Here is a 26993-nt window from a genome sequence, read left to right as displayed (position 1 = left end):
TTGATTAGATGTTCGTTCAAGGTCTTAGTGTCCCAGGACAATTAGTTTACAGATGTTCCTTCAAACAATTCCCTTTGATCCTCTCCTTAGCAACCACTTAGCAACTATCTACAACATTCTTGACTATGGAGCCATAAAACTTGATTAACTACAGAGCCATGGTTAACTTTAAGTTCAATGATTGATATCACAGGTGTACTCCCCACCAAAGGGGAGCTGCTCGTGCTTAGCCCCCCAGCAGGGTCCAGCTGAGCTCAGCAGAGTAGCTGACCTGCCCACCCCCCGAAGGGGTCTAGGGAGGATTCCCTGGGGAAGCAAGGTTTTCTGCAAGACTTTGTCCTCGTTGTAGTCTGGCAAATGTGGAGTTTTAATGTCTGGCTGCAGCTGGGATTGTTAAGACAATGTGTCCAACAGCTCTTGCGAGGTGCGCTGGAGCATGTTAGCTGAGCAGTGTCGCTGGCAGAGCAGCGGGCCATCCTGGTAGGTGAAACCCACTTTCTCCATCATTTCCTTGCCTTCCCAGCAGGCAGCTTTCCCTCATGGAAGATTGTTTTACCTTCAGCCCCATGGATCTTTGTGCTCTCCTGCTTAAAGACTCCTGAGTGACCTGTTGCCTGTCGTGCCTGCTGCCGCCTCTGATGGGGGAGAGTGGTTTGTGGTTTCTTCTCTGTTCACATTTTACAATGTAAAACTCAACATAAGAACTGCTGATTTTAGCTCTGGATGGCTTCAGTTTGGTGCCTGGGACCATTTAAGGTTTTAGTAAATTGGGTAACCCGTGTTTTTGCTGCTAGACCTGAAGTTTAAATCGTGGCCCTTGAAAACGCAGCCAAGAGCGATGGGGCACACGTGGGGCTCTGATCTGTGACAGACATCTCCTGTTGCACCTGCACCCAAGTAAGCCACAGAAGTAGTTACAATAACCACCATATAGCAGCCCAAGTAGAAATGTTGGTGCTCCTGGAAGGGGTGGCAGTGAGCTATGGAGATGCTCTCTGCTTGCTTCTGCCTGTCATGCTTGTAGGAGTGAGTGACTGAGAGCTGCTCGGGGTGGGTTGTCTTCCCTTGGCTTGTTTTCAGACCATCCGTACCTGCCTTAAATACCCTCTACCATCATGGCTGTTGCACAGCAGCCTGAGGAGAGGCTGCAGGTTGAGAGGCACCATGGAGAGTAGGTTGCTGCCTGACCAGCTGTCCTTTCCAGCCCAGAGTCAGGCTTTTACCGCTTATTCTGAAAAAACTCTTATTCTGAACTACAGATTCATAATCCATTTTATTTATGTGTTTTATGCTCTAAAAAAAAAGTGCCTCAGAGCCACAGCCATCATCAAGGTCCCCCGTGTCCCTCCAGGGATGACACTGGGAGGTGCACACACTCGCCAGGGTGGGTCGTGCTGTTTAGGAGCACACCCCCCCCCCGCAAAAAGCAGCATCACATGCGGAGGCAGCAAACTTGATGCATGCAACATGCAGCACACCTACCACTGACGTACCCCTGGGGACCCCCAGGTACGTGTGGAGGAGATTAGGGTCTCTGCGGCTTTGTCCGAGCTGGCGTGCGGTGGTACGAGAGAGCTGCGTGTGCCTGCTAACCTGAGCGGGCATAACCCGCTGCAAGCCTGCTGAGCGAGCCGTGGGGGTACGCCAGCCCAGCGGCTCATCGTCTGGTCTCCTGCAGCTCAGTCAGAGCCTGCGGCCCTGGGAGCTGGGACACACGTCTGCCTGGGGAAACAGTAGAGGCAGGGGATAATCGGTGTTTTTCAGTCCATTTCTCAGGCGTGCTGTAATTGCGTCTAGACAGGCAGTACTTGGATGCCTGCCTCGTACCTTGCAGGGGGGGCTGCGGGTCCCACTGGGTTTTGCCAGCTCTCCTTCATCTCCAAAGGGTCTTAACTCTGCTCAGCTGCAGCAGCAATGCTTCCTGGCTATTCTGTCTGCTGGCTCGTTTACAAATGGCATCCAGCGTAGGGGACCTTAGGTATCCCGTTCCTGCTGCCCCATGGAGAAGAGTGAAGGTGAGCACAGACTGCGGGACCCCTTGCTGCGCCTGCACGTCTGCCCAGCCGCGCTGCCAGAACGGCTCTCCTGACACCAGGAATTATTTACAGCCTGCGGCAGTCTCTGAGCTCCCTCTTTCTTTCTGAGGTAGAGGAGCTTTCTGCATTCTCCCAAGGCTCTTCTAATGTGAATATCAGCATGTAAATGAAACCCTGTGCAATGCCTGTGGTTCTTCAACAGAGCGCAGAGTCATGGCTCACCTCTCCTCTTCCAGCCAGCCCTGGAGCCAGGGGGGAAAAAAACCAGCAAAGATGAAAACATTGTAGAAAATTAAGGTTAGGAAGAGGCATTTCAGTTAAAAAATGAGGGAGTGTGGATTATTCTACTGCAAATAATGAGTGTGGGGGTGTGTGAAACACAGGTCCTGGGGGGGTCCTCAGCTGTCCCTCTGGCTTGCTGGAGGGAGAGGGGTCATCAACTGGTTGCACCTTTGATTGTTTCTGTTTCTTGGCTTTTCCTGTGAGGCCACCCGTGTTCATATTGCCACAGTAAAAGTAGGCATGGAGCTCAAGCAGTACTTGAGGGAGGGAGAGTTGAGTTTGGAGTTGAGTTTTTGTAATTGTGGGTGCATTTTGTGGTGCTTTTTTTTTTCTTTTTTCTTTTTTTTTTTTTGTCCATAGCAGGTTATAGTTCAAGAGGGTGCTGTCAGTTCTGTGATCTGATAGTTCAAATCTTAATTATTAAATAAAGGACGACATTTTTAGATATAGAACTTTCCCCACCCCCCATAGCTGTGTGGGTACCAAAATACTGCTTGGTCTTCTGCCACACCTCCTGTTCCTCACCTCCACCATGAATCGCCTTTGGGATCACTGCTTGAAGAACAGGTTCAAATTCAAGTAAGATCAGCCCGAACAGGACACCTGAGAGATGCTAGGCCAGGGCTTGAAATGGACCTAGTCCCCCTTTAAAAGATCTTTTTCTTTGTTTCCACCTTTCTGGCAACTGTGTATATAAAGCAACCGAAACTGGTCTCTGGTGATCTGTGTTACGAAGCATCTTAATGAAAATTACTTGAGCAGCAATCTGTCCACAGGTTGATTCACTCGGTCGATACCCCCAATACCGTTGTGCCGAGTACCTCGCGTGCTGTCCAGCACCTTTGAGCAGATGGAGCAACACCACCGCATGCCTGCCTGGTGTAGGTGGGAAACTAATTGACCATATTTTCAGAATTCATCTGCTGGAAGTGCTTATAGCAGCCGTTGATTTCTTTCCCAGTTGCAAGTAAAATACAAGTGATAATAAAGGCCTCTTGTGGGTGTCCAGGTGGATGATCATTTTGTACAGGGCAAGTGTTAAGAGGGCGACAGGTGAGAAAAGGCTTACGGAGGGGCTACGTTCACCACAAAGGTACCGCAACTTCCAATTACATCTGTGTTTTATTGGATTAATGCAGTTACAACGCAGTATGGAGGGCACATCCCCAGGCAAACAACGCATGCTGTCCACGAGCACCTCCTCCCAAAACCCAGACAAACAAAAGCAGAAGCTAGAGCTCTGCTACGTGCTCCAGAGGTGAAGGACAATGGGTTTGGTTTTATATTAGGAAAGAGAGGAATCCCTTCCCGGACGGAGGAGCTGCGGCAGGGACACAGGCAGAGGTAGCACAGAGTTACGCCCAAGGCTGTCGAGCGAGCGCAGCTAACGGCACAGCTAAGCCTGGGCTTGGGAGCGAGAGCTGGAGCCTCTGAGCCGCTACAGCAAGGGGCAAAACGAGAGAAACGTGTTGAGGCTGTCCCACGTCGAGTTTGTCTATACAAGGAGAAGAGCATTAGAATGCCCTGACGCGAGACCAGCTTACATGGTTCGGCAGGGCTCGTCTGGTGTTTTCATCCAGGAACTGCTGGAGATGGCTTTGTAAAATACTGCTGGGGAAGGAGACCGTGGCAGGGCTGTATTTGGCCTGGAAAGCTGGGATGCGCGGATGCCCCATGTGCTGATGGGTGTATCGTCGAGGGGAGCCAGGGACCGATCCATCCTGGCTCTGATCCTGAGGCACGTGTCCTTTCTCACTGAGAGGGATGTTACTGAAACAGCTCTCCCCCCTCCCAGGCGTGGGCTGTAACAGGAGTTATGGCAGCAGTCAGACGGGACAACCCCTTAATCTAGCAGCGCTCCTGACGAGGAGAGGAGCACAAACAGAGATTGGTTCCAAAGAGACCACGAGCAAGTTTTGAGACAGGGTGCATGCGACCTGCCCCAACTGAAAAAAATCTCGGTTTGGATCTATTGCAGGCGTGACTGGAGCTATCCTAGGCCTTGTGCATTATTTAGTGGCCCCAGGGTGGTGTGACCACACTGGGTGTGTGGCAGTTAAGTAGTGGCCAGTCTCTCTCTGGTCCTTGGGTTAGGAAGAGAGGGGACACTGTGATAGCGTTGCACTACTCATGCAATCTGACCTACCAGAGGGATGGCAGCCACCTCTCTGCCTTGCAATCAGCAATAAAATACCAGCTGATAGCAAAGGGGAAGGTTTCTTTTGCAACTGGGGTAATTTTCTCAAGCACTGAGACTGACCCAGTTTTATGGGCAAACCTTTTGATGGAGGCAACAGGGATATTGTCATTTCTCCATCGGTGCTCCATTTCTAAGTTTCCTTGCCAAATTTTTGCTCTTGGCTCCTGACTGAAGGGATCAGGACCCTCATCAAAGAGGTCACCTTCTGCCCTCTTATTAGGACTACTGCACGTGAGCTGGGTGCCTTCTGCAGGCTGAGGCTCCATCAGTGGGAGGGCACATGCGTTCCCGGCACATAGGTGGGGGAGATGAGAGATGCTCTCCGCTTGGGTCCCGTGTGCTCTGCGAGCCCGGCAGCAACCAGGAGTGTCACGCTGCGGTGGCTCATCTTCCACTGCACACCCGGGTCTGCATCGCAGTGCCGCTGTGCCCAGCGCTGAGGGGCTCACCGGTTTGCCTCTTTGTCTTCTTCCCCTCCCTCCCCAGAGGTGGGAAGCACCTATACTCGCTTACGCAAGAGCCTTGAGGCTGGGTGTGGGAAACGAGCCGTGCAGGTGGGGTGCATTCCAGCTCTTCACTCTGGTGCAGAGGGAGCCTGGCTGTCGGCAATGACCACGTCACGTCGACCACCACCGCTCACCACTGAGGGGAACGCATCACTCCCCACAGCATGTAAAACAGAGGGAGGGCAGGGCCCCGCGCCATGTCCCTAGCCCAGCAGTCTGCTGCGAGCCGCAGCCCGTGCAGTCCGGCGCTGGCCCCGTGGTCAGCAGCAGAGGATCTTGAGGAAGGCTTTGCGGAAGTCGGTGTTGAAGGTTGTGTAGATGATGGGGTTGAGGGCGCTGTTCACGTAGCCAAGCCAAGTGCTGGCGCTGTAAAGCCCTGGGGGCACGTGGCAGGACGGGCAGTGGGCGTTGAGGATGTGAATCAAGAAGAAGGGCAGCCAGCAGACTATGAAAGCCCCTGGGTTTAGAGAGACAGAGAAAACAATCCATGACTTTAGAGAAGGCACTGCTTGGAAAGGAGCCTGCACCTGCGCCCTCTCCCTCCATCCGCTCGCTATTTCCATGCATGTGCCTGCATTTGGTAAGCGCTGGAGGTGACATTTATTCCTGATACAGAGGGACCTGGCAAGAGCTCAGGCTCCTTGGGACCTGTGAATGGATGGATGGGGCTTCAGGTGACAGGCAAAAGCAAGTGGCCACAACTTAGAGGGAAAGACTGCTGGGTTAGCTGCTTTAATCAGTTACAACGAGGGCTGTATTATTTCCCTGCTACTACTGAGTTAATGAGGGGATGCAGTGTGGCTGGTGACCATGGCAGGTAACTGGGGCATCAGTATCTTGGCTTCTCTATCCAGCTCTGTGAGCTGGTTCCTCTGCTGGTCCTTGCCTCAGTTTCCCCTTCTGTAATTGGACCTAAGAGCTGCTGCATGTATGGAAACTTCGGATTGTTCCAGCTTTACAATAATAATAGTAAAATGAAGGAAAGGGAAAGCAAAGGTGTTGGCTGTTGCTCTCTCTAGCAGGGCTTGCTGGCCACTCTTTTAAAACAAAAGGGTAACAAAACATAGCAAATAAAGCACTGACATACTTGGTTGTCAGCATTTGAGAGCATTACCCTAGATCCCTAAATGGCCCACCATTGTCTCTCCTGAGTTTGTGGAGCAGTGACAGCTGAAGTCTGGGCCTGGCTTGCATTTTTTTCAATCTCAATACTGTATTAGGAGATTCCTTGCTCTTGCAAGTCCCAAAGCATCACCCCTTGCACCCCACTAGACGGAGAGGCTCTCACTCACCCAGGACAATAGCTAGCATCTGTGTAGCCTTCCTCTCCCGAAGCTGGATCAGCCGGGGTTGCTGGTGCGCTAGCTTCAAAGAGCTGATGGTTTTGCCATTGCTGAGCCTCCGTACCTCCAGTCCTGGCTTCGTACTCTTTCTCCTCTCTTCCAGCCTGCTGTGTTGTGTGGTCCCTGGTGTCTTGGTGAGGGATGCCTCGTGGCAGAAGCTGCGGTACCGCTGCAGGCTGAAGACAGTCAGCAACTTCCTTTTGGTAGACATCTCCTGGCCTGAGCATTTGAGTGGGAGACAGGGGGACAAGGCGCCTTGGCATCTGTTTGGCAAAGCTTTTGTCTCCATGTGTTCCTGCAAAAGAGGATGCTACAGAGGAACTGGGAACCATCCAAATGGTTCATTGGGTCAAAGGATGATGAAGAAAGTTGTAGGAGTTATCCTTAGCCCCACTTGTTTATTAGGTTTGCACCATATTGTCTGAACCGACCTTGGCTTATCAGAGGGGTGAACCAGCACTGGACAACTCTCTGCCTCCATCCCACCAAGGAGAAGCATGAGAACAAGAAGAGCTGAAACACCTGCTCTGCTAAGCTTTCACTTGTATTTTTGTGTTGGCCCTGCTCCCCTCAACATCCCCACCCTTTTTTAATGTAGCTTCACTGTGAGAAAAATGGGTAAAACAAGTGGATATGCGTGACCAGGCAATCGCTTTCAAACCATTGTGCTGGTTCCCATGGTTGCAGATATTTCATCTAGAAAGGTCAGTGGAACAAATGCTCCATGCACCATTAGCATTTTGACCTCTTAAGTCTGTCAGATGAAGAGGTTTGGTTTGTTGGGTTTTTTTTAAAATAATCTGGGTTAAAGCCTGTGAAGCCCTGAGAATGAAGCTTCATAGAGCAAAAATCAATAAATTAAGACATTAAAATCAATAAATGAAGAAATTAGCCAGAGTTCTGCATGGCTGAGAAAGCCCTGCTCTGTAGAAATATTGAAGTAGGCTGTGCTCTTTTCTAGCTGCCTGGTTCTAGAGAGCAGAGATACACAAGGACACCCTCTTTCTAGAGGGCTGAAAAGGATTTAATTGGAGCTTCTGCATCTCAAATATCATGGTGTGTGAGTGAGGGATGGGATGAAAACATGCCATGTCCCTTCTTTACGCTTTCCGTTCTGTGCTTTGACCCTTTGAGGAGAAGAGATGATGCATGCCCTGTCCTTTTTGACAGCTCCTACTGCATTCATGTGGATCTTACTTTGTGTGCACAACACGGTTTGGTGCTGGCGCTGTGGCTGCCCTGCCGGGTGAGGGTTCGCTTCTTTTGTCTTTGTCTTAGCACGAGGTAAATCCGGACATAGAGCAGCAGGGTCACCATGAAGGGGAGGTAGAAGGACACCAAAGAGGAGTAGATGATGAAAATAGGGTTGGATATGGAACAGACACTGGGATCTCCTGGGGAGGAGAAGAGAGAGAGAGAGGAGCGGCTGAGCTGCTTCGGTTTAGTACAAGGAGGCTCTGGTGTGTCGGCAAAGCAAGTCAAAAGGCGGCCAGGGGACAAAGGCAGTCTAAGGAGTGCACGTATCTCCTACCTCTGTTTTTTGAAAATTATACTGTGGCCCACCAACTCACCTGACTGATGCTTAAAATGGACTCTGCCTAGGGCCATCTAACATGACCCAACAGGCATCTGCCTGCTTTTCTGGCCAACAGCTCTGCCCTCCACTTTCACATGTATTGCCATCCTTTCTCAGAGGATCCTTTCTCCTTTCATCCTTTCTCCTATTCTTCTGACAGCCTCTGAGCTGTCTAGATGCAGAGGTGTGCCTTCATCCCCATCTGTCTGGACCAGGCAGTGGGGGAGGGCAGCACTTCCCTCCCCCTGTCCCCTTCTCGCCTCAAGCACTGCACAGAGGATGAATGGAGAGCAAAGGACCTCTGCCTGTGGCTCTCGGGACAGAAGGATCTCCTGCCCTTCTGCCTCCAGGGAAGGAAGGGGAAGGAGAAAGACCAACCTGCTTCCAAGGAGGAGGCTGAAGTGTTTGCTCTCCTCCAGGGATTAGGTGAGGAAACAGACATCTTGTTGGATGGGAAGGGGGTTTCTCACAAACAGTGGCAATATGCAAGCCTTGCTGTTTAGAAATGTCTTGTTTCAGATTTAAAACTGCGTGTCTGGACCTGTTGATATCGGCAAGCTGCAGTAAGTCTGGTGAGTGTGCTGGAAGTGCTGCTTGTCTGGAGATTTGCTCTGTGTGCACAGAGTGATTGTTTGGGGCCATTTCTAGACCTGGACACTTTGATGGGCATTGATTTGGCAGTAAAGCAGGCAGGTCTGTCCTCCAAGCAATAGTCAGTGTTTGCCTGAGCAAATGGCAAATTTATAGATGGGAGCACATCTGCTCTGCAGCACTGGAGATTTTTCTCACCCTTCATATTGTGCTTTCCAGTTCCCTAAAATTTCCTGTAACGTGGAAAGTATGCAGGACCCACGTTAAATGACCTGGCCATACACAGGGCAGCTCCATTTCCAACCCCTCCCTGCGCACTATTGTTTGGGACGTCACGTACCTGTAGTATTGAAGCCAAAGAGGAGAGGACATGACACTGCGAACGCCAGCATCCAGACTATCACAATCATGAGAGACACCCTCCTGCAGGAGCTCTGCCCAGTGCTGTACTGGTACTGAACTGGTTTCACCACTGCGGTGTATCTGTGGACCAAACCAGCTCCAGAAAGAGGAGAGGTAAGAATGGAAGGAGGAAAAGGACCAGGTTTTAAAAGGAGAAACGAAAGCCATGTAGGGAATGTGTTGGTGAACATGGTGAAGAAATGGAAGAGGAAAGGAGAGAAGATCAGATGATGGGGTCAGCAATTTGTAGAAATGGTAAGCAGGGTGTTGTGGGGAGGAACAGAGGAAATCAGAGTTAGTTGGCAGCACTGCAGAGAAACGCTCTGCAGAACCGCTGGCATTGTGAAGCTACAAGGTTTGGGATACCAGATGGATCTAGAAGCCCCTGTAAACCCCCATCCCTCAAGCCCCTGAGGTTATATGTGCACTGCTGGGCAAGAGCAGTCTCTGGAGCAACCATGGCCTGCTACGGTCCATGCCTCAGCTGCCCACTCTGGTGTCGGCCTCGCTGACAGCCAGAGAATTGCCCATGGGTGGGCGTCCAGGGCCTTTGGCTGCCGGGGTGCCCCAGGGAATGCAGCTCGGCAAGGCTAGGATTTGGAAGGCACAGAAGTCTTGTCCTTAGGATAGCCTTGGGGCTGCTCCTTGCAGACAGAGCCAAAATGAGACGAGGATAAAGATTCCCATGGCAGAACACCGGACTCACCCAGCGTTGAGAGCTGCTTCATACGATTACCCTTGAAACACATATTACAAAGATACAGCATGCAGTGGTTTTTTTTCCTTCCCCTACTCTTGGTCCTAACAGCACCACGTATGCCAAGGTCTTGGCCCTCAGCCCTCAGCGTTGCTTAGAATATGCTCGGTTTTAAGACGCAGAAAATTGGGGCAAGGCTGAAGATTACACAGCAATAATCTTCACCCCTCCCTATGTATATGGTAGGATTTTGTTTATTAAAACTTCATGAGTGAGGTCTCCAGAAGGAGAAACTTTCTTTGAGACTCAATGGGAATCAGATGACCAATTCTGGTTCCTGCCTTCAAAAAGCACGAGTATGTGGTTGACCAGCCACTGGTGATGTTTCATTATTTGTGCCTCTCTGCCCTTAAGTGCAGACGTCTTTTAGCACATGGTGGGCAGAGCCATATTAATAGCAGTAGTGGCAAGGACAGACTTGTGGGGAGATTTGTGTTCCTGAAAACACCGATGCTGCCCATGCAAACCTCACTTCCTTGCCCTGCCACGCTGGGGTACGGGGCTGACCCCCATCTCCAGACTATCCCCCTGGATGCTGTTGGCTCTCACCTGTCAATGCTGATAGCGCAGAGGTTTAAAATGCTGGCTGTGCACATCATTACATCCATGGTGACGAAGATATCACAACAGATGCGGCTGAAAGTCCAGACTCCTCCGGTCACCTGCACCAGCAACCACAAAATTGTCAGCTTTGTTCTGCACTGAGTCCTGGTAAGTATAAGGAGGTGCTTCTCCTCCAGGTATCTCAACAGCTAGGTGAGTTCATGTCCACTGTGATGTGCAGAAGGAAACTGAGGCACCTATGTTGTGTGCAGGATAACACGGCGGTAGGTCATGGGGAAGGAGCCACACCTTGATTTCAATCCTTTGGTTACTCTTACAGAGGGAGGCAAGGTGAAGAAAGAGATAGCAGCTATCCCTTCCCTTGAGGCCTAGCATGATAAATTGATTTAAATTTGCTATCACTGTATATATCCTTTGATTAAGGATTATCTGAGAAAATCTAAAGGCTGAAAGTGTTTCTCAGCTTAGCTGCTGGAGTTGTCTTGCAGGCAGTGAGCTGGAAAAGTGCTGCAAATTTATGCATTTATGTATGAAACAGAGACTCGGGACCGAAGGCTTCTCTAAGCCCTTATTTGGATTCTTATCTCAGTTACAGATTTTGATTATTAGATCTGAGTGAGATCTCACAAGCTATTCAGATAAAGGGTTTTGGTTTGCTACCATGTCGAGCTTTTGTTCTGGTTGTTTTGAATTTTTAATCTGAAGTGTGTAATCGTGAAAGCTTAGCTGTAGCCAATCTTTGTGATGGAGAAATGCATTTCTTGGCCCAGCCATCAAGTTCTTGACATGACCTTTTTGGCTGACAACAATATGCTCCAAGCACCGCGTGGCACCGCTCTCCTCGGGGCTGGGATGATGGCCTGACTCCGAGCGAGGTGGTCTGTCTCGGCACCTGCTCCTTGCAGGAGATGAAAAGGAGGCAGCCTGCCTTCCAACAGATAAGCCCGTTGGATGAGTACAGCAAACAAATCTAATGCTGCGCTGGTTGGAGAAGGGGGAGTAGGACAGAAAGAGGGAGAAAAGTCCTTGCTTGTAGAGAGCCTGGATTTTAGCTCCCAACCCCATAGATCCTGCTGGTTCAGCTAGATCCTGGGAAGCTGTCAGGAACTCGCACTAGTTCTTGGACTCTCTGCTTACATTTAGACCGCATCTGGAATCCTGCATCTGGTTTTGGGGCCCCAGTATGGGAAAAACATTGATAAACGGGAGCGGGTTCAGTGGAAGGCCACCCAGACAGTCCCTGGGGGCTGGAGCAGTTGTCCTGTGAGGAGCAGCTAAGGGAACAGGGCTTGTTCAGCCTGGAGAAGAGGTGGCTTTGGCGGGGGGCTAACAGCAGTCCCCTAGTGCCTAGGGGGAGGTTATTAAGAAAGTTGGAGCCAGGTTACTAAGAAGATGGAGCCAGGTTTTTCACAGCAGTGTGCGGTGGGAGGACGAGAGGCAACAGGCGTGCGTTGAAAGAAGAAGGATGCAAACTGGTTATGAAGGTAAATTTTCTGAGGACAGTCAGGCAGTGGAGCCGGTTGCTTGGTGAGTCTGTGCAGGCTCCATCCTTGGAGGTTTTCAAGACCCACTCAAAAATACCCATCCCAGATCAGGCTGGAGAGGGTGCCACAAGTAAGCTGGGCTTCCAAGGCAGTGGGTGAACCCTGCACCAAGTGTCGATGCCTAGGAAGGATGCGGCTCCTGCAGAGAGAAGCACTTGTATAAATACAGAATTCACTCTGTGTGAGTCATTTTCAGAGTTGTTTAAGAAATAATCCTGAGAAATTGAAATGGTTTGGATCATGCCAGCATTCCGGCACACGGGGACAGAAGCTCGCTGAGGTGAGCTGTGTCTGTAGGGTGTTCTCTGCTGGACCCAGCTGCTACGTGCCAGAAGTCAGGTACTGAACGAGGCAGTCTTCCTTTAGACCCCTTGACTCTGAATGAACGCAGGGGAGAGAAATGGGAATTGGCTTGCAAAATGCACTAGGATGTGTTTTCATCCTCAGTTCTCTGATACTTGTGGGGCTCCTTTCTTTTCTTCTAAAAAAAGCAAGCAAAATAATAAAAAAACCCAAACCAACCACCCAAACCCTTAGAGCTTTTCTGAACAATTAGGAGGGCTACAAGACGTGCAAACTGAAGGCTGTCCCTCTGAAATTAGGGACCGTAGTAGGTCGGGTCAGTCTTCAAAGAAACCCCACACCATTTTTGCTTTAGTTGCAGATTTTGAGATCTGCTTGACCACCTCAAAATATATTAAAAAATTATAAATGCTGGAAGCCTTTGCAGTGAGACCCAGTAAGGGGTGTTTCTGCAGTCTGAGGCAAAATGCAATGCAGTGTCTGTGTGATCTGTGGAGTCTGAAGAATATTTCACTGGGAGCTGGTGCCAGGTGTTCGCATGAAAGCCAGCTGCTGCTAGCCCAGCAGATGTGCAAGCACTTAACTGAGGGAGTTTCTGAGATCCTGAACACATTTGAACACTAAGCCCAAGAATGTGAAGCATTAAAACTGAAGAAGATGGTGGTGGGAATGGCTCTGAAGTGAACCTTCTCAGGATGATGCATTCAGATCACACCACCTGCATACTAAGCTGTAGCTTGTATTAAGAGGATGCTTGCCAGATCAAAACATTTGGGCTTAAAACCCGTCTTCGCTTCCACCGGCCACAACTTCTAAAATGGGGAGTAGCTCTGCGGAAGTCAGTGAAGTAGTTAATATGTACTCATGGGGTATGCAAGCCCAGAATTTATTCCAGAATTTAACAACGAAGAGGAGCCTTTTTATTATAGGCCTCGTTCATAATTTTTTAATTCTATTTCTGTTCTTCCTTTTCTTGCTCTGTTCCGCTCATCTTTGCTACAGCAGCTAGAACTTGCTAGTGTGCATTTCTGGTTTTCATGTGTTGGCAGGGTACCTGTTCTTTATCCCTCTGGTGCCTTTTGTCCAGGAATCTCAAAGCACATCACAGGTATTAATTGAATGAATCCTCACAACTACCTGGGTGAGGTGGATGATCAAATATTATTCTCTTACAGCTGATGAGAGGAAACCACAGAGAGATGAGCTGATACAATCTCTCATTACCACTCAGCGCGTGTGCAGCAGAAGTGGGAATAGAGTCCAGGATGAAATCCTGGGTCTGTTAAAGACAAAGCTCCCTATACGCTATTCAGGTCAGATTCTCACCTCATCTTTCTTGATGACCAGTTTGCTTTATCCACAAAATTGTGGTATTATTATTTTTAACTTTCCAGCCCAATAGGAAGTCCTCCAGTTTAAAAAAAAAAAAAAAAAATCATTGCGCTTTCATAAACTTATGCAAATCCATCACTCTCCTGAATCCTTAAAAACAAACAAAAGAATCTCTGTAAATCAGATATGTATGATGATGCCATATTGAGAAGTACATGGATGGGAAGGTATGAACACGACGTTACATCAGGTGATGACAGGCATGTAAGTAGCGGTGCGTCTAAGCACGCTCACTTAAGCCTTTTGTGTTTAAGAGAGTGTTCTTCTTGGGGGTGCTGTTAGCTCCCTGCAGCTGTGAAATGGCCGCTTACGTTTTTGCGCGGCGGGAGTAACTAAGAGCACGCACGTGGTCAGGCCTGCTGACAAGTGGTAAACTGCTGAGCTGCAGTAACGCAGTTGTCTGTCCTGCCTTTCACGGTAGTCTGGTGAGCTCCTTGAGCTCAAAGAGCAGTTGCAGGTCGCGCTGCTCCAATGTGAGAGCCACAGACAGGAGACAGCGTCATTCTCACACACTCTGAACAGAGCTGCAGGCTGGACCTCAGTGGCAATCATCTTCTGAAGCTTTTTTCCCTTTGGAGGTAGAACTGGATGTTGTGAGAAGACTGAGAAGGATGCTCCAGGCCATGCTGCTACGTATCCTCCTCCATTTATACAATGACTATAAGGCACAATGGTATTTAATGCCACCAGGCTCCAGTGGGCAGGACACCCTAATGTCACTGTCTTAGAAATCTTGGTGAGCTTCAGTAGTCACACCAGCCACAGCATCAGAGGTCACTAATGAACTGGGATAGTATACCGGTATAATAGACCTACCCATTGACCCCAGAAGATTGCTGGACACAGCGCTGAATAGCATTTTTGTGCCAGAAACTTCATTAGGTGGAGATGAGGATTTTGAGGTTATAAAATGTTCGTATTGTTGCTCTGTCACAGCCTTCCCAAAAGACTTCTCAGAAAGAGACAGTTCTAGTCTGTGTGACTGATAAAATGAAAAATTTAATGGAGAAGGTCCAGGCCACAGATGGCCCTAAAAATTGAATGTAAAGTACAAAGTTCACAAGTGACATTTAAATCTGAGGTATTCATCCACCTTTAGCTTCTCCATAAATAACGGCCAGGTCTCAGATATCTGGTTTGGCAAACGTTCAGTAGATGAATAGGTATTGTACACATTTTTGGGGACTGAATGATTTCTTGGCAATTTCCAGGCCCATAGTGTACTGAAGCATGATGCCATTTCCACTTCATTGGTGGCATCGCTGATCCATAAACAGCAGCAAATATCTAAACGACTTTGGGGCTTTTTGGACTGATCTTAAATCTTAGTCTCACTGGAGTCCTACAGCCTAGTTCTCTAGGAGATACTGCGCAATGCTGGGAGTGGTAGATTGGGTTTGGGATGTGCGGGGGTTCTTCTCCCTGTTGTTTGGGTGACTCTTGGATCAGCTACTTTGATTATCCAAGCTCCACAGATGGATATGAACCTTGACTGGGTCTACAAACACAACTAGGGAATGGACCTACTGTTGTGCTCACAAATCATGACCGCAGTACTGCACGGGGGCAGAAGCTGCTTCACAGCTGTGCCTCAGTCCCACCCTGTCCACAGTGAGAGCGAGTGCTAAGTCTTTTCTAATGCAAAGCATATTGTGATTTCATTAAAGACTGGAATATGCTTGAGGTGATTGACTATTCCAGTCTGAAATAAAATTTGACTTTTAATAATATTTTTTAGTTGCAATCAAATTGCAGAGTCTAATTCTATCTTGCTGGGATTGCCTTACCCCCCCCTTATTTCTTGCTTTTTAATCATTCGATGTAACACAACTGAGCTGTACGTATCCTGTAGGCCAGCTCTAGGACCGCTCATACAGATTAGTCTAAATGTTGCTACTGACTTCATTAGGAAGATGATCACCCATGCAGTATCATGGTGCTCTCTTTGTTCTTTCACTCCACCACGATAATATACATAAATAATTAACCATCAATGCCCTTATTAATAATGCTTATATGCAGAGCAAACCCTTAATTTCTCTTAATTGTAGCCTTGCTGAGACTGCAGTGGGCACAGTTTGGGAGAGTGGTTTGGATTAAAACAAGGGAAAAGCCTAGGTGGGGTGCCAAAGCTTAGAGCTGTGTTGCCTATTCAACATACTGCGGTGGCAGAGGAGGGCCGTAGGCCACTGCCGGTCCCCCGCGACTTGATCAAATCTCCTTGTGCCCGCACAGCAGGTCTGACATTTGCTGGTGTTGTCCTGTCTCGTCCTACTTTCTGTTCACGCACTGTGCAGTCCATATGCACGAGTCAAAATCCCTCTCTGCTTCTGCTTCGTTTTGCGGGAAAAGAGGTCAGCCAAAGGTGGGCAGCTGCCAACAGAATATTCACCCTACCCTTCAGCCTGATCCTGGCTCGCCCCTTGCAGAAAGAGCATGAGGCTTCAGTGAGATCATGGCTCAGAGGCTTATTCTGTCTCTGTTAGCATGAGAGCAGGGTACTAGGGCTCAGCTGAAAGCTTACGGCTGATAGATGTTCACGCTAATTTTTTTAGACCTACCAATTTTTGTGAATTAGTGTAAAAATGCTGAAGAGAACAGATAAAAATGTCAGCTGCAACATACCTTCATGTATTTAGTAAAAGTATTTGCCCCAGGAGTGGCTTCAGTGATTCAGGATTTTGCTGCGGTGGTGGTGGTGGGATTTGGTTCCCATCTTTTCTGCCCTGTATCTGATGGTGTTGTCCATACTGTGCACGGTCATGCCAGCACATTTTTACACTGGCCAATGTGCAAAGATCGGGGAAATGGAGAATAAGACCCCGAGGGCCTGATGAGTCCTTTGAAGATACTGTGAATATGCTCACATGACTTAAAGAGATTTTGGAGCACGTTCTTCAGCTTCATCTCTTTGTCAGCCTGCTTGGGGAACGTTGCTTGGGTCTGACCTAACATCATGGATGTTAAGGCTCTTAAACTCCGCAGGAGATGCGGATTTGACTGCCCTCACTTGTTTTCTGGCCAGCAGGAGCAGGGATTGATCTGTGCTCTACAATGAGTTCCTATAAGGTATTTCCACCCTATTGCCTCCCTCGCCATTCCTGAATCATCATGGTGCTTACTGGCAACCCTTCTGGCTGATGGAGTCAGCTTCAAGGATGCTCAGATGAAAGTGGTATTAGCACATCAGGACCCACAATCTCTATCACTAGCTGTAGCCCAGCTGCTGTTCCAGCTCAAAGAGGCCGTGCTCTGCCAGGAAGAGCAAGGCTCAGGGTATCTGCTGACGGCTGGGACTGCGGTGCGTTTGTCCGGCATGTGTCCAGCCTACGAAGACCACCTGTGTGACATTGTGGGCTGCCACCTCACAAGTGCCCCAGAGCTAGCTGGAGGGTTAAAATGTGAATGGACCTCATCTGTACCAGAGCTGGCCTATCCTGAGAGCGTGCACTAATGCTGGCAAACTCATACTGTGGTTAAATTCTGCTAATGTTTCCCAAGGCGTACTCACCTCCAGGTACACCACCCATGGCATCACCAAAGTAGCCACCAGCAAGTCCGCCACCGCCAGGCTCACCACAAGGTAGTTTGTTGTGGTTTGCAAGGTGCGTTCTCTCAGCACGGCTAAGCAGACCAGCACGTTCCCAAAGATGATAGCCAAAATCAAGATGCAGTAGCAGAGGGCGTAGTAGGCATGTGAGTGTGGCAGGTCAGGCTCTGTAGTGTTGCCTGCTCCACAGGGAATGGGGTCGGTGGTGTTAGGATGACTGCTGGTCCTTGTGAAGAGGGCCATGGGGATGCCTCTGCAAACAAAAAGAAAGAGATGACTGAAAATCAGAGTTTTACAGTTATTGTGGAGAACAGTACATTTTGTGGACGGGGTATGATTTTCATACTTCATGAATGCTACTTCAAGCCAATTATAGAGGTCTTTTTTCTGCTCATATGTAGGAAGAGCTTTGCTTAATGTCTGTCTTGGCCTGTTTTGTTTTTCACTGAATCTAGGTCAAGAGAAGAATGGAAGATTTCACCTCCTGTGGGCATCTGAAAGGTGCATCTTACCAATCAACACAGCTGTGAGGAAAGCGGCAGTGCTTTTAAGATGCACCAAAGCCACACCGCAGTACAAGTCAGCCAGGCAAGAGCGCAGTCTGAAAGACAGCAATTTGTAGCGCTGAGGAAGACCAAACACAGTTATCCAAACTAGGGTTTGGCCAGAAGCTTGGACCTGGTATCTTTTCTTCTGGGAAGTACCCTTCCCCTTCCATCATCAAAAAAAATGTCTTCAGTAACTTCACGCACTCGAGTGCTCGGCAGCCTGGCAGAGAGACCATGCCTGCAATGCTCAAGTACCCTCTGGAACCCTGGCTGCCTGGCAGCAAGCACCACCTCCTGAATTACTCTTTTCCTGTAACGTGTTTCTGTCCCAGGCCTTGTATTCGAATAACGCTCCGCGTCAGCCCTGCCTGCCTTGCCAAAGCTTGACTGTCAGGGCTGCCCCCGTTTCATCCGTACTGTGCTCTGTGTTTTCCATGCTTGGCCAGAAGATGTGCTTCCTGTGCTGAAGAGCAAATCGACTTGTCATTTGGGATGAAATAATGGAAGGATGCTTGCAGGGTACTTTTTGCATTTCTTTTTCTTACAATGGATTCGTGATTGTGCTCAGGAACCTACCCTTCCTTGATTTAGAAGGAGGATGATTTTTTTCCAGGAATATGAAGCCTGCTGTCCCAAGGTTGTTCTGTGACATTTAATCACTTGTATCTGATTTTTTTCTTTCTTTGCTAGTGCTACCATCGCTGAACTGATCATCAGCGTGACAGGTACGAAAGGCAAAGACAAAATGTTGCAACGCCAATGGTGTAAATATTATTCCTTGCTCCACCTCACCCCTTGAACAGCAGCATCTGTGATGCACACACTTCTGGAAGAGCAGCTGTGCAATAGGTATAAATTGATCCAGCCCCCTGGCATACATGTATCCTTAAAACTGGTGTCACTTGCTCCTCATGGTTTGTAGTTGGGAGAGGGCAAGGGCTGAACGAGATGGAAACTGAACCTCCCTCTGTACCATCAACTCAGGACGGGGGTGAAACAATTTCTTATGGCCTGTGTTTTGTTGGAAAGTGCCTGTGCTTGTCTCCTTCTCTATCCTTCTTCTGCTTGCCCTTGACTAAGAAGTTAAGCCTTCCACTGGATCTGAAGGATTTCCTGCAGTGTGAGCGCTACTGCCGAGTCCAGGACTCTTCATAAAACAGTTCAGCTGCAGCCACCGAAAGACAGGACTCATTTTGCAGTGTCGCTTGCACTGACACAGCTCCCGCTTTGGGAAACCTGTATTGTCTGGGGCCATGAAAGGCTAGTTCTGTAGCACTGAGAAAAAAACCCTACATTAAGCAGCTGCCTAGCTGATAAGCAAAGTCACGACAGGGAACGAACACAACGACATGTACAATATAACCAAAAGGCTTAAGACACTGCATTACACAGTTTGTCTGCGGGTTTCCCACCCTGTCTCCTGCCCGTTACATCCTAAAGCACTATTTTTGACTCTCACCCAGAGGCCAATCTTCTCTACCAGGATCCCTCCCAGCTTCCCACCCCCAGCCCTGCCAGGCCCCCCGGCCCTGGATTGCCCTACACCCCCTTGGCCCCGCTCACTCTGCCCGCAGCTGGGGTGCTGCCAAACCGGGCGAGTACCAGGGTACTGGGGTACTGATGTGCCTGGGTACCGGCATACCGCATACGGGGGTGGTGGGACACAAGGGTACCGGCCCACCGGGGCACCAGGGTACCAGGATACCCACCACCCGGGCACCTGCGCAGCGAGCTGCGGCAGGGACAAGGGTCGCTGCCGTGGGGACGAGCGGACGGGAGGGAAAGGGAGGGATGGATGCTCCTCCCGGAGGTCTCAGCCTCGGACGGGTCCGCGTTCAGGTCCCAGTCCGGACGGCGGGTCCGGACGCGGGTTCAGGCGTGGGGTGCTGGGTGCAGGGGAGGGGTCCGGGGTCCGAGCGCAGGGTCCAGGCGTGGCGGCGGCTTTGGGTCGGGATGCTCCGCGCCCGCCGCTCCCGGACCCGAGGGGCAACGGCAGCTCCGCGGCTCCCCGCCGTGCCCACGGCCCGGGGCTGCCGGGTGCCCCGGCGATGCCGCGGGGGGCCGAGGGAGGCTGGGGAAAGCTAAGGGGGGCGGGAGGGGGGGCTGCGGGGAAGCGGTCCGCCGGCACCAGGCGGGAGGGGAGCGGGGAGGGCAGCAATCAGGACTTACCCCGGCCCGCCGGGCCGTGGCACCGCCGCCGCCGCGGCTGCCGAGCAGGGCTCGGTCCCGATCCCGGTCCCGCCGCCTCCCGGCCCGACCCGCTCCCTCCTGCCGCCCTCCCGGCGCGGAGCCGCGGGGCGGGGCCGGGCTGGCCACCTCCTCCCGCCCGCCCCCCGCTCCTGCCCCGCCGGCGGCAGCGGGCCGGGACCCCGCGGTGCCCGGGGAGGGGGCAGGCGGGGCAGGGGCTGCGCTCCCCGTCCCGTCCTCAAGTGCCCGAGAGGTTGCCCGTCTCCCAAAGGGACCTGGCGGAGGGGTCTTGGCTGATTTTGGAGCCAGGGGCCGCAGACAGGGTGTGCTTCGCTGAGCGACTGACCTCCTTCTTTCTGCTGGGAGGCGAAGTAGAGAGCTGGGAACCCCAAATCCGGGCCCTGCGCTTGGCCTCGAAGCAGGGGGAGATGCCTCGGCAGGAGCTGCCTGTGCTGCAGTGGAAGGCAAAGAGGCGATCCCCTTCCGGAGACGCTGCGAGTGTGCGGCTTGGGATAGAAACTTCGCACTTTAAAATTGTTAGTTTAAAAAAATGAGCAAAGTAGGGATGATTTTTAAAAGGGAGAGGATTTTAAAAATCTTTAAATAAACTACCTTAAACCTGAGATGAAAGAGTGCTGGATAAGCAGGGAGGAAGCAGGGAAGGAGGGTGATGTTGAGGAAGTGTCATTCACCAGGGACCACCGCCTGCAGGTGCAGCACGCAACATCTGCCACGGCCAGAGCATCACTACAACCACTGTCTGAGATGGGGCTTCCCTTGCGGTATGAGGGGTGTGAGAGTACCGGCTGTGGGCTGGCTGAGGATGGCGGAAGTGCCCATACAGGACTTGATGGGGACTAATCAGCACCAGCGCCTTTAACCAAGGCCGTGACTACCCGAAGGCAGGTCGGTGGATGGTACTGGATGAGCGTGATGAGTCACTGCCTAGTCCCTACAGGTGACACATTCGCAGGTGTCCTTGGTGGAGGATATATCTGCCAGACTAGAGACCAAATGACCCATGAAGGGCTCTACAGACCCCTTGTCCACCTTGGGAGCTCCAAAATGGTGAGGCATGGACTACATTTACCATGCTTATATTACATGTGTACAGTTGAACTTCTGCTGCTGGCCGTCCCATACTGCTCACCTTCAGGGAAATGCTTTTGCTAACTGTGCCTGGAGCAGTCAAGGAAGGGGGGGAAGCCCTCTCACCCATCCGCAGCAGAGGCTTTTTAGCTGTGAGCTTGGAAAGAGTCCAACACACCCACACTCATGTGATTAAAACCGGAGGGAAAAGCACACACCGTGATGCCTGTTTTGTCTAGCGAGGGTTGTGGGAGTTGCGGGCTGGGCGTGAATGGCCGGTGAGCATGGCTGCCTGCAGTGGGGCTAGAGAGCTGCAAAGAGCTGGAGGCATTTTAGCTTCATTTTAGCACTTTTAAAATGCAGCTTGTTTGTAGGTGCTTTCCAAAGGATTGCGGCCAGCAAAGGGCTCACATCGGCTCTAGGATGCTGGGACCACGAGGCGCTACTGCAACACGCTTTACTGATGTCATCTGTTCAGTGCTACAGCTAACCACAGATCAACAAAGAGACACCACCTTGCACCTGCCCCCACCCCCACCCACCCACCCCACCCCAAGATAGGGGGGATTCAACAAGGGGAATCCAGTGCTTTACCCACAAAAGCACCGTTGCTCTGATTCATATCTTTATCTTCCAGTGTTGAAACCTTCCATATTGACTTGCCTTGTGTGTTAGTGGAGCCCCTGGTGCTGCCTCTCCCAGGAGCCTCCTCACCCCTTAATCCGTGTTGCCCCTCACTCCAGAGACCCCCATTGTGAATGCCTCAGCCCTTTACCGTCCTCTGGTCCTGAGAAGTCTGCGGCAACTTGTCCTCCTCAACCTGCTCAGATTAATGATACAGATGGACAGCAGGAGCTTGTGGAACTTGTTTCTTGCTTTAATTATTTTCATTTCTTAATATTACACTGGGCCAAGAAAAAAAAATCCAGTTGTAAATGTTGCTGGTTTATTTAAGCTTGTTCTCACCAGTGCTCCCTCCCCACCTCCTTCCTGGGCTGGCTCCCTTCACTGCCCCTTGTCTGGTTTTCATGAGACTGGAAGCTCTTTTTGGGGTAGGGACTTAATGACTTTCTTGTGTTTGCTCTGCAGCAGAGGTCTTGTGGAGCAAGATAATAATCCATGTGATCGTTTAATTTAGATTAGATTGTACCACACACAGAGATAGGGCTGAATTAAAATTGCACAGGCAATCTTGATTGTGATATTTGCAGTGATTTTTTTTTTTTTAACATTACAACTCCTTTAACATAATGCTTAGTGCAATGCCTCTCTCATAAACTCTTCTTCTTCTTCCCCCAAAATCAAGTATGTAGCATATATTGGCCCGGTTAAACATTGGATAAGTTTCAGCCCTGGGCTGTGACAACGTGGTATCACTGCAGCATGGCGGAGAAACAGGTCAGTAGTGAGTTGTGGGAACCTCAAAATGAGAGGATGTGCCAGCAGGTTTCACAAGTGTATCCTAACAGCAAAGTCTGCTCAAACTCCTGAATCTCCAGCTCCATCACAGGCTTTCTACTCCCGTGTGCAGAAAGTTGAGAGAGGCCATTGTTCCCAAACCTGCTCCATTCCCTCAGGATCCCCTCCAGCCTGTTTCTCTGCCCTCACCTCCAACACCAACTCCCCTAATTCTTCTTTTCAGTCCTATGTGTCCCCAAGCTCTTTGGTAAAGATTTCAAATAACTTGGATAAATCTCAGCGTTCCCTCTTAATTTCCCCCCCTCTCCTTGCCCATCAGTCTCAACATTCCTCTGTGCTAAGTTTGTCCAGTGAGTGTGCACTCCTGCTCCCTTGTGTGTGTGTGTCTCTCTCTCTCCAGTCCATGCTCGTGTTTCTTGCCTCGGTTTCTAGCCACAGTCTCAGCATCCTGTCCAGTTCCCAAACCTCTGGCAGCTTCACACAGCCCATTTGTCCTTCCCCACTACTGCTCCTTCCCAAGCTCCTCGCTCTCCACCTTGCCATCTCTGGCTGGGTTGCTAGTCCCCTGCACTCCTGCGGCTTACAGGATTGTTTGAAAACGGTGTTTGTTGTGCTTTCACACCACGATTGCTATCACTACAGCCAGTGTTTGAGGTAAAGTGTCTAATAAATGCCACTCAGGTGGTAAACCTTCCATCACTCATCCTGCCAGCCAGGATGTGCACCACCCCCACCCCACCCCCCGACAATGAGTGTTGTTAAAATACTCTGCATCCGCAGAGCTTTTCAAGACCTGACTGGGTAAAGCCCTAATTTGACCTAATGGTTGATTCTGTTTGGAGCAGGATGCTGGACTAGACACGTCTGGGGACACCTCCCAACCTCAATTATCCTATGCTGCCATGAAAATAACCTTGCCCGCTGGATGTAAAGTAAACAGAGCTTTCCTGGCTGGCAAAACCTGCAAACTTTTGATGAAACTTAAGTTCATACCCATACCATCTAAGCAGGATATGCCTATTCAGCTTCGGTAGCTTTAATTTTTTTACAAAACTCACTTGTTTTTGCAGTGGTGACCAAAAAGGAACTCAAGCAGCTTTTGGGATAATGTATGCACAGCAGCTTGCAGAACCAGTACAGACTCCTTGGAGAAATGGGAGGAAGCTACCACAGCTCGCGCCAAATAAGATTCACAAGAGATTCAGATCTTGCGGATGCTTGATTCCCTTCTGCTCAGCCTTTACCTTCCCTCTTCCCTCTTCCGGCAGTCTGGAACAACGCGGCGCATCCTGAACCTGCACAGCACACAGTGACGTGAGCTTAGCCCGCAGGAAATGTTTGTCATGTAAATTGCATCCGCAGCGGAATTTATACAGCAAAATAATATTACTACAAGGGTAGGTGGTAGCATAACAACCTTCTCTCATCCAGTGGTTAGGTATTGGGCTGGGACTTTCAAGTCCAAGTACTTCATCTGCTTCACCTAAAAGGCGTAATCTGGGGTAGAGGGGCGCTCTGTGTTAGGCAGAACTGGGACTTCAGGCTTTGCATCCCACAAAGCAAGCTGATCAGATAAAGCCAGCATCCCGCCAAACCCCTCTCTAAAATTACCTTTTTGATCCTGTTTTCCTTTCATTAAATTTTGGTCATGTTAGAACACATGTTTTGCAGCGTGTCCGTGAAAGGACAGATCCTGCTGTGGTTAGTTTTCTTCTGCATCCAGTCTCGGGCAAGAGGTACTGCTTGTGAGGAGAGGAGATGCGGCTTTTAAAAATGAAGAGGGTGACTTCTGCAGGGAACCTGACCCAGGAAGGGCGGTGGAGGGGGTGGGGGGATCATTGCCGTACCTCACCTTGTGGTGTCTCCCCACGAGCTCCATGCTGCACCGTGCGCAGGGAGCCCAAAGGGCTCGGGTGGGTGGAGCAGTTCCAGGAGACATGGAAGAAAAAATGCTGGAGGCCCAGTAAGAGAAAGAGCATCAGTGTTTAAAAGTACTGTTCTGCTCTCCAGGGAAACCTGTTCACATTTTCACGCAAAGAAACTGTGGAGCTGCAGGGCTGTCGTTATTTCTGTCCCTCCTTCCCACCTCGGAAAATGAATCTGTCTGGTCTGTGATGGACTATGCTGCTGGGGCTCTCGCCATGCCCTCTTGTGAGGCACAGCCTTTCTGTAGCTGTGAAGTCATTTACTGAAGCGGCTTGAAATCTCAGGCAGGCTGGTTATTGCTGAGCCCCTGTCATAGCCGTGTCTGGGGGCAGGGAGGGCCCTGTGGGTTTTCCTTGGGCAGTGTGACTGCTCCTTCTGCACCAGATGGCTCTCCATCGCTGGAAGGGAGCAAAGCCCCGCTGGAGACAGGACTGGTTATGGGAACAATTGCTCAATTTGAACTGCAGGAGGGATTCTATGAGCCAAACCCAAATATTAAAGCTACATTTGCTTCTCAAGTCAGTGTCCTTCCTGCTCCCATCCCTCCTCTCAGCCAACAGGATCCTTCCTTAGCAAAGGTCTGCTGCAGCATCAGCTCTTTCTGTGATGCCTGTGCCCCGCTTCTTCCCTCGCACCTCCTCCGTCCGAAAGGGCTTTTGGGGTCTAGGCATTATCAGTAAGAGTACTGATGCTTTCTGTCCTGCACCTGGGATTCCTGCTCAAACCCGGCTGCCGGGCACCCACGGCTGTGGGGTGTTTGTGCTGGTTTTCTGACCTCTTGGCTTCTCTCACCGCTGGGGACAGCGATCCACTTGTCTCACAACTAGCGCCTATTTTCCTGTGTGAGGTAAGAGGCTGTGCGTGCACGCACATGCATGCAGGCAAGTTGAAAGCGGTGTTTGTGGCTCTCTCCTCTCACTGACTCATGTCTGGTCCCAGTGTCCACCTAAAGTTACCTCTCGCTTTGGGGTGGCACAGTGCTGTGGGGCGCAGGGTTTTCAGCGGGCAGCGGCTCTGGCCAGGTCTGCTTTCCAGACTGCGGTGTGACTGACTGGTAGACATGCAGTCACTGGGGAGGATGCCTCCTACATGGACTTGGAGTGTCCTAATAGGGTCTGGCCGAGATGCCCGTGTATCCCACAACACACACCAAAACACTTAAGTCTCACGCAAGAGTGTTGCCTCTGCCAAATTTTGACTTTCTAGCCCTGAGCCAGGGCGACCCATGAGTAGACCGAGGATGCTGCTTTAGTTTCTATTTTAAGAAAGACAACATTTTCACTTTTTTTCCAGAAATGAGTTGTTCCTGGAGCAGTGGGAAGAGTAGAGCCTGCCCTCCCGTGGGTTGGAGACTTCTGCCTGCCTTCCACCGCTATAATCCCAGCTGCTCCTCTTACTCCCCGGCTGAGCAGGAGAATTGTCCCAAGCAAGCACAGCAGCACACCAGGGAGTGCAGGCAGCAGCAGAGCCTGGTCTGCTGCCCTTCTCCTCCCAGTGCTGCTGGTTTGCGTGGGGCTTGGAGCCATGTCATCCGCTTTAGGTTTGCTGCTACTCCTTCTGTCAGGCTTGGGTCACTGGGCTCAAAATCTTTGCTAAGGGCCAAAGAGATGGTATGATTGCACAAGCCATGTTTTCTTAAAAGAGCAATGAAGCTAAAACCATCTGAACCATTTTTTACTTAAAAGCACTGAGAACACTGAGCTGAGGCAAGACCGACAAAATTATAACCCGAACAGTGAGTCAAGAAATTAGACTGCGTTCTGGTACTCTTCATTATAGCTTTCAGAGGTACTTTAGCTGCTATATACAGACACACCATGAAATGAGCTCAAGTGAAAATTGCTGGGGTGGATGCAGCATTTACGCATTTCCCTGTGAACTGAAATCTCCCTCTGCTTCCCGTCTGCCTCAAAGTCAAACCTCCTCGTAGACCTCCCCTTTCCTTGCCCCTGCAAATACCTGCCCTGAGTCCCACTCATCTACCTGCCTCAGTGAACTTTACCTACGGTTTCTTGTGAACTTTTCAATGTAAACCTCTATTCCGGACTGTCTGCTGGGACAGAAAATGGTGAGACCTGCTGCTGCCTCCCTGTTTTTCTGCTCTGTATCCCTGAAGTGCACTAGGAGACAAGGAGTGGTTTAAGGTGTCGTTCAGAGCTACATCTTCCTATCTCACTGCCATTTGCATGCTGCTCAGGTTATAAAACCGTGCACTAAGTGCTTTTTCCTGAAGGAGCAAATAGCATCTTCATCAGAGTCATCTGCGGGGCACTTGCAGTCACACAAGCATTATGGAGCTTCAGGCTAATTTATTTATTATTTCTGTTAAATCAAGCCTCTGAGAGCCAGAAATCAGGAGTTTCAGCATGCACTTCTGTTCGACTTCAGGGCCGTTTTCTCCAGGACTCAGTCGCAAAGCGAGTGCCGTGGGCCCAGGGCTGTGAGCGTGGTGGCAGCAGGGCCACCACAGCTTCATGAAGCCACGGAGTGGTTCATTCTGAGTGGTGGCTGGTGACAAGGAGCAAAGTGGGTTTTTTGTGGGGGGGATGTCTTATTGTGGGAAATGCGTGAAAGCCAAAACCCCATAGCATTTGGCTTCCTAGATCTGATGAACAGCAGATATTCTGTTTAACATCTGAAAGTCTCTAGTACTTTCACTGTAGTCCTGCAGCAGTGCTTACTGAGAACTTTCACCCAACACTACCTGCTGTATGGCTGCCGCCCTCCTTCGTTTCTTTTAACTACCTGTGCCACACATAGCAACTACTCATGCCAGTG

The 26993-nt window shown here is 50.3% G+C and overlaps 1 protein-coding gene across 1 annotated transcript; it reads right to left on the bottom strand.

Annotated features, from left to right (window-relative positions):
* Positions 1-3439: 3439 nt before the first annotated feature.
* DRD3 (dopamine receptor D3) lies at positions 3440-19891 on the bottom strand. The gene is made up of 7 exons (XM_075765713.1): positions 19764-19891; positions 17008-17299; positions 10243-10355; positions 8875-9017; positions 7565-7761; positions 6317-6662; positions 3440-5481 (listed from the first exon to the last, which is right to left on the bottom strand). The coding sequence occupies exons 2-7, from the start codon at positions 17287-17289 to the stop codon at positions 5285-5287; spliced, it is 1278 nt and encodes a 425-aa protein (XP_075621828.1). The 5' UTR covers positions 17290-17299; positions 19764-19891; the 3' UTR covers positions 3440-5284.
* Positions 19892-26993: the final 7102 nt, after the last annotated feature.

Source organism: Balearica regulorum, chromosome 1 (genome assembly GCF_011004875.1).
Source record: "Balearica regulorum gibbericeps isolate bBalReg1 chromosome 1, bBalReg1.pri, whole genome shotgun sequence".
Taxonomy (NCBI): Eukaryota; Metazoa; Chordata; class Aves; order Gruiformes; family Gruidae; genus Balearica; species Balearica regulorum.
This window is presented reverse-complemented; position numbering and strand designations above follow the sequence as displayed.

Bases quoted from the DNA above. Each gene is read 5' to 3' on its own strand.
- DRD3 (XM_075765713.1), bottom strand. From the start codon at position 17,289: ATGGCCCTCTTCACAAGGACCAGCAGTCATCCTAACACCACCGACCCC. The intron at 7,762-8,874 runs GTACGTGACGTC...TCTCCTCCCCAG, and splicing joins CTTTGGCTTCAATACTACAG to GAGATCCCAGTGTCTGTTCC. The intron at 6,663-7,564 runs GTAAGATCCACA...CCTCTTTTGCAG, and splicing joins AACCGTGTTGTGCACACAAA to GAACACATGGAGACAAAAGC.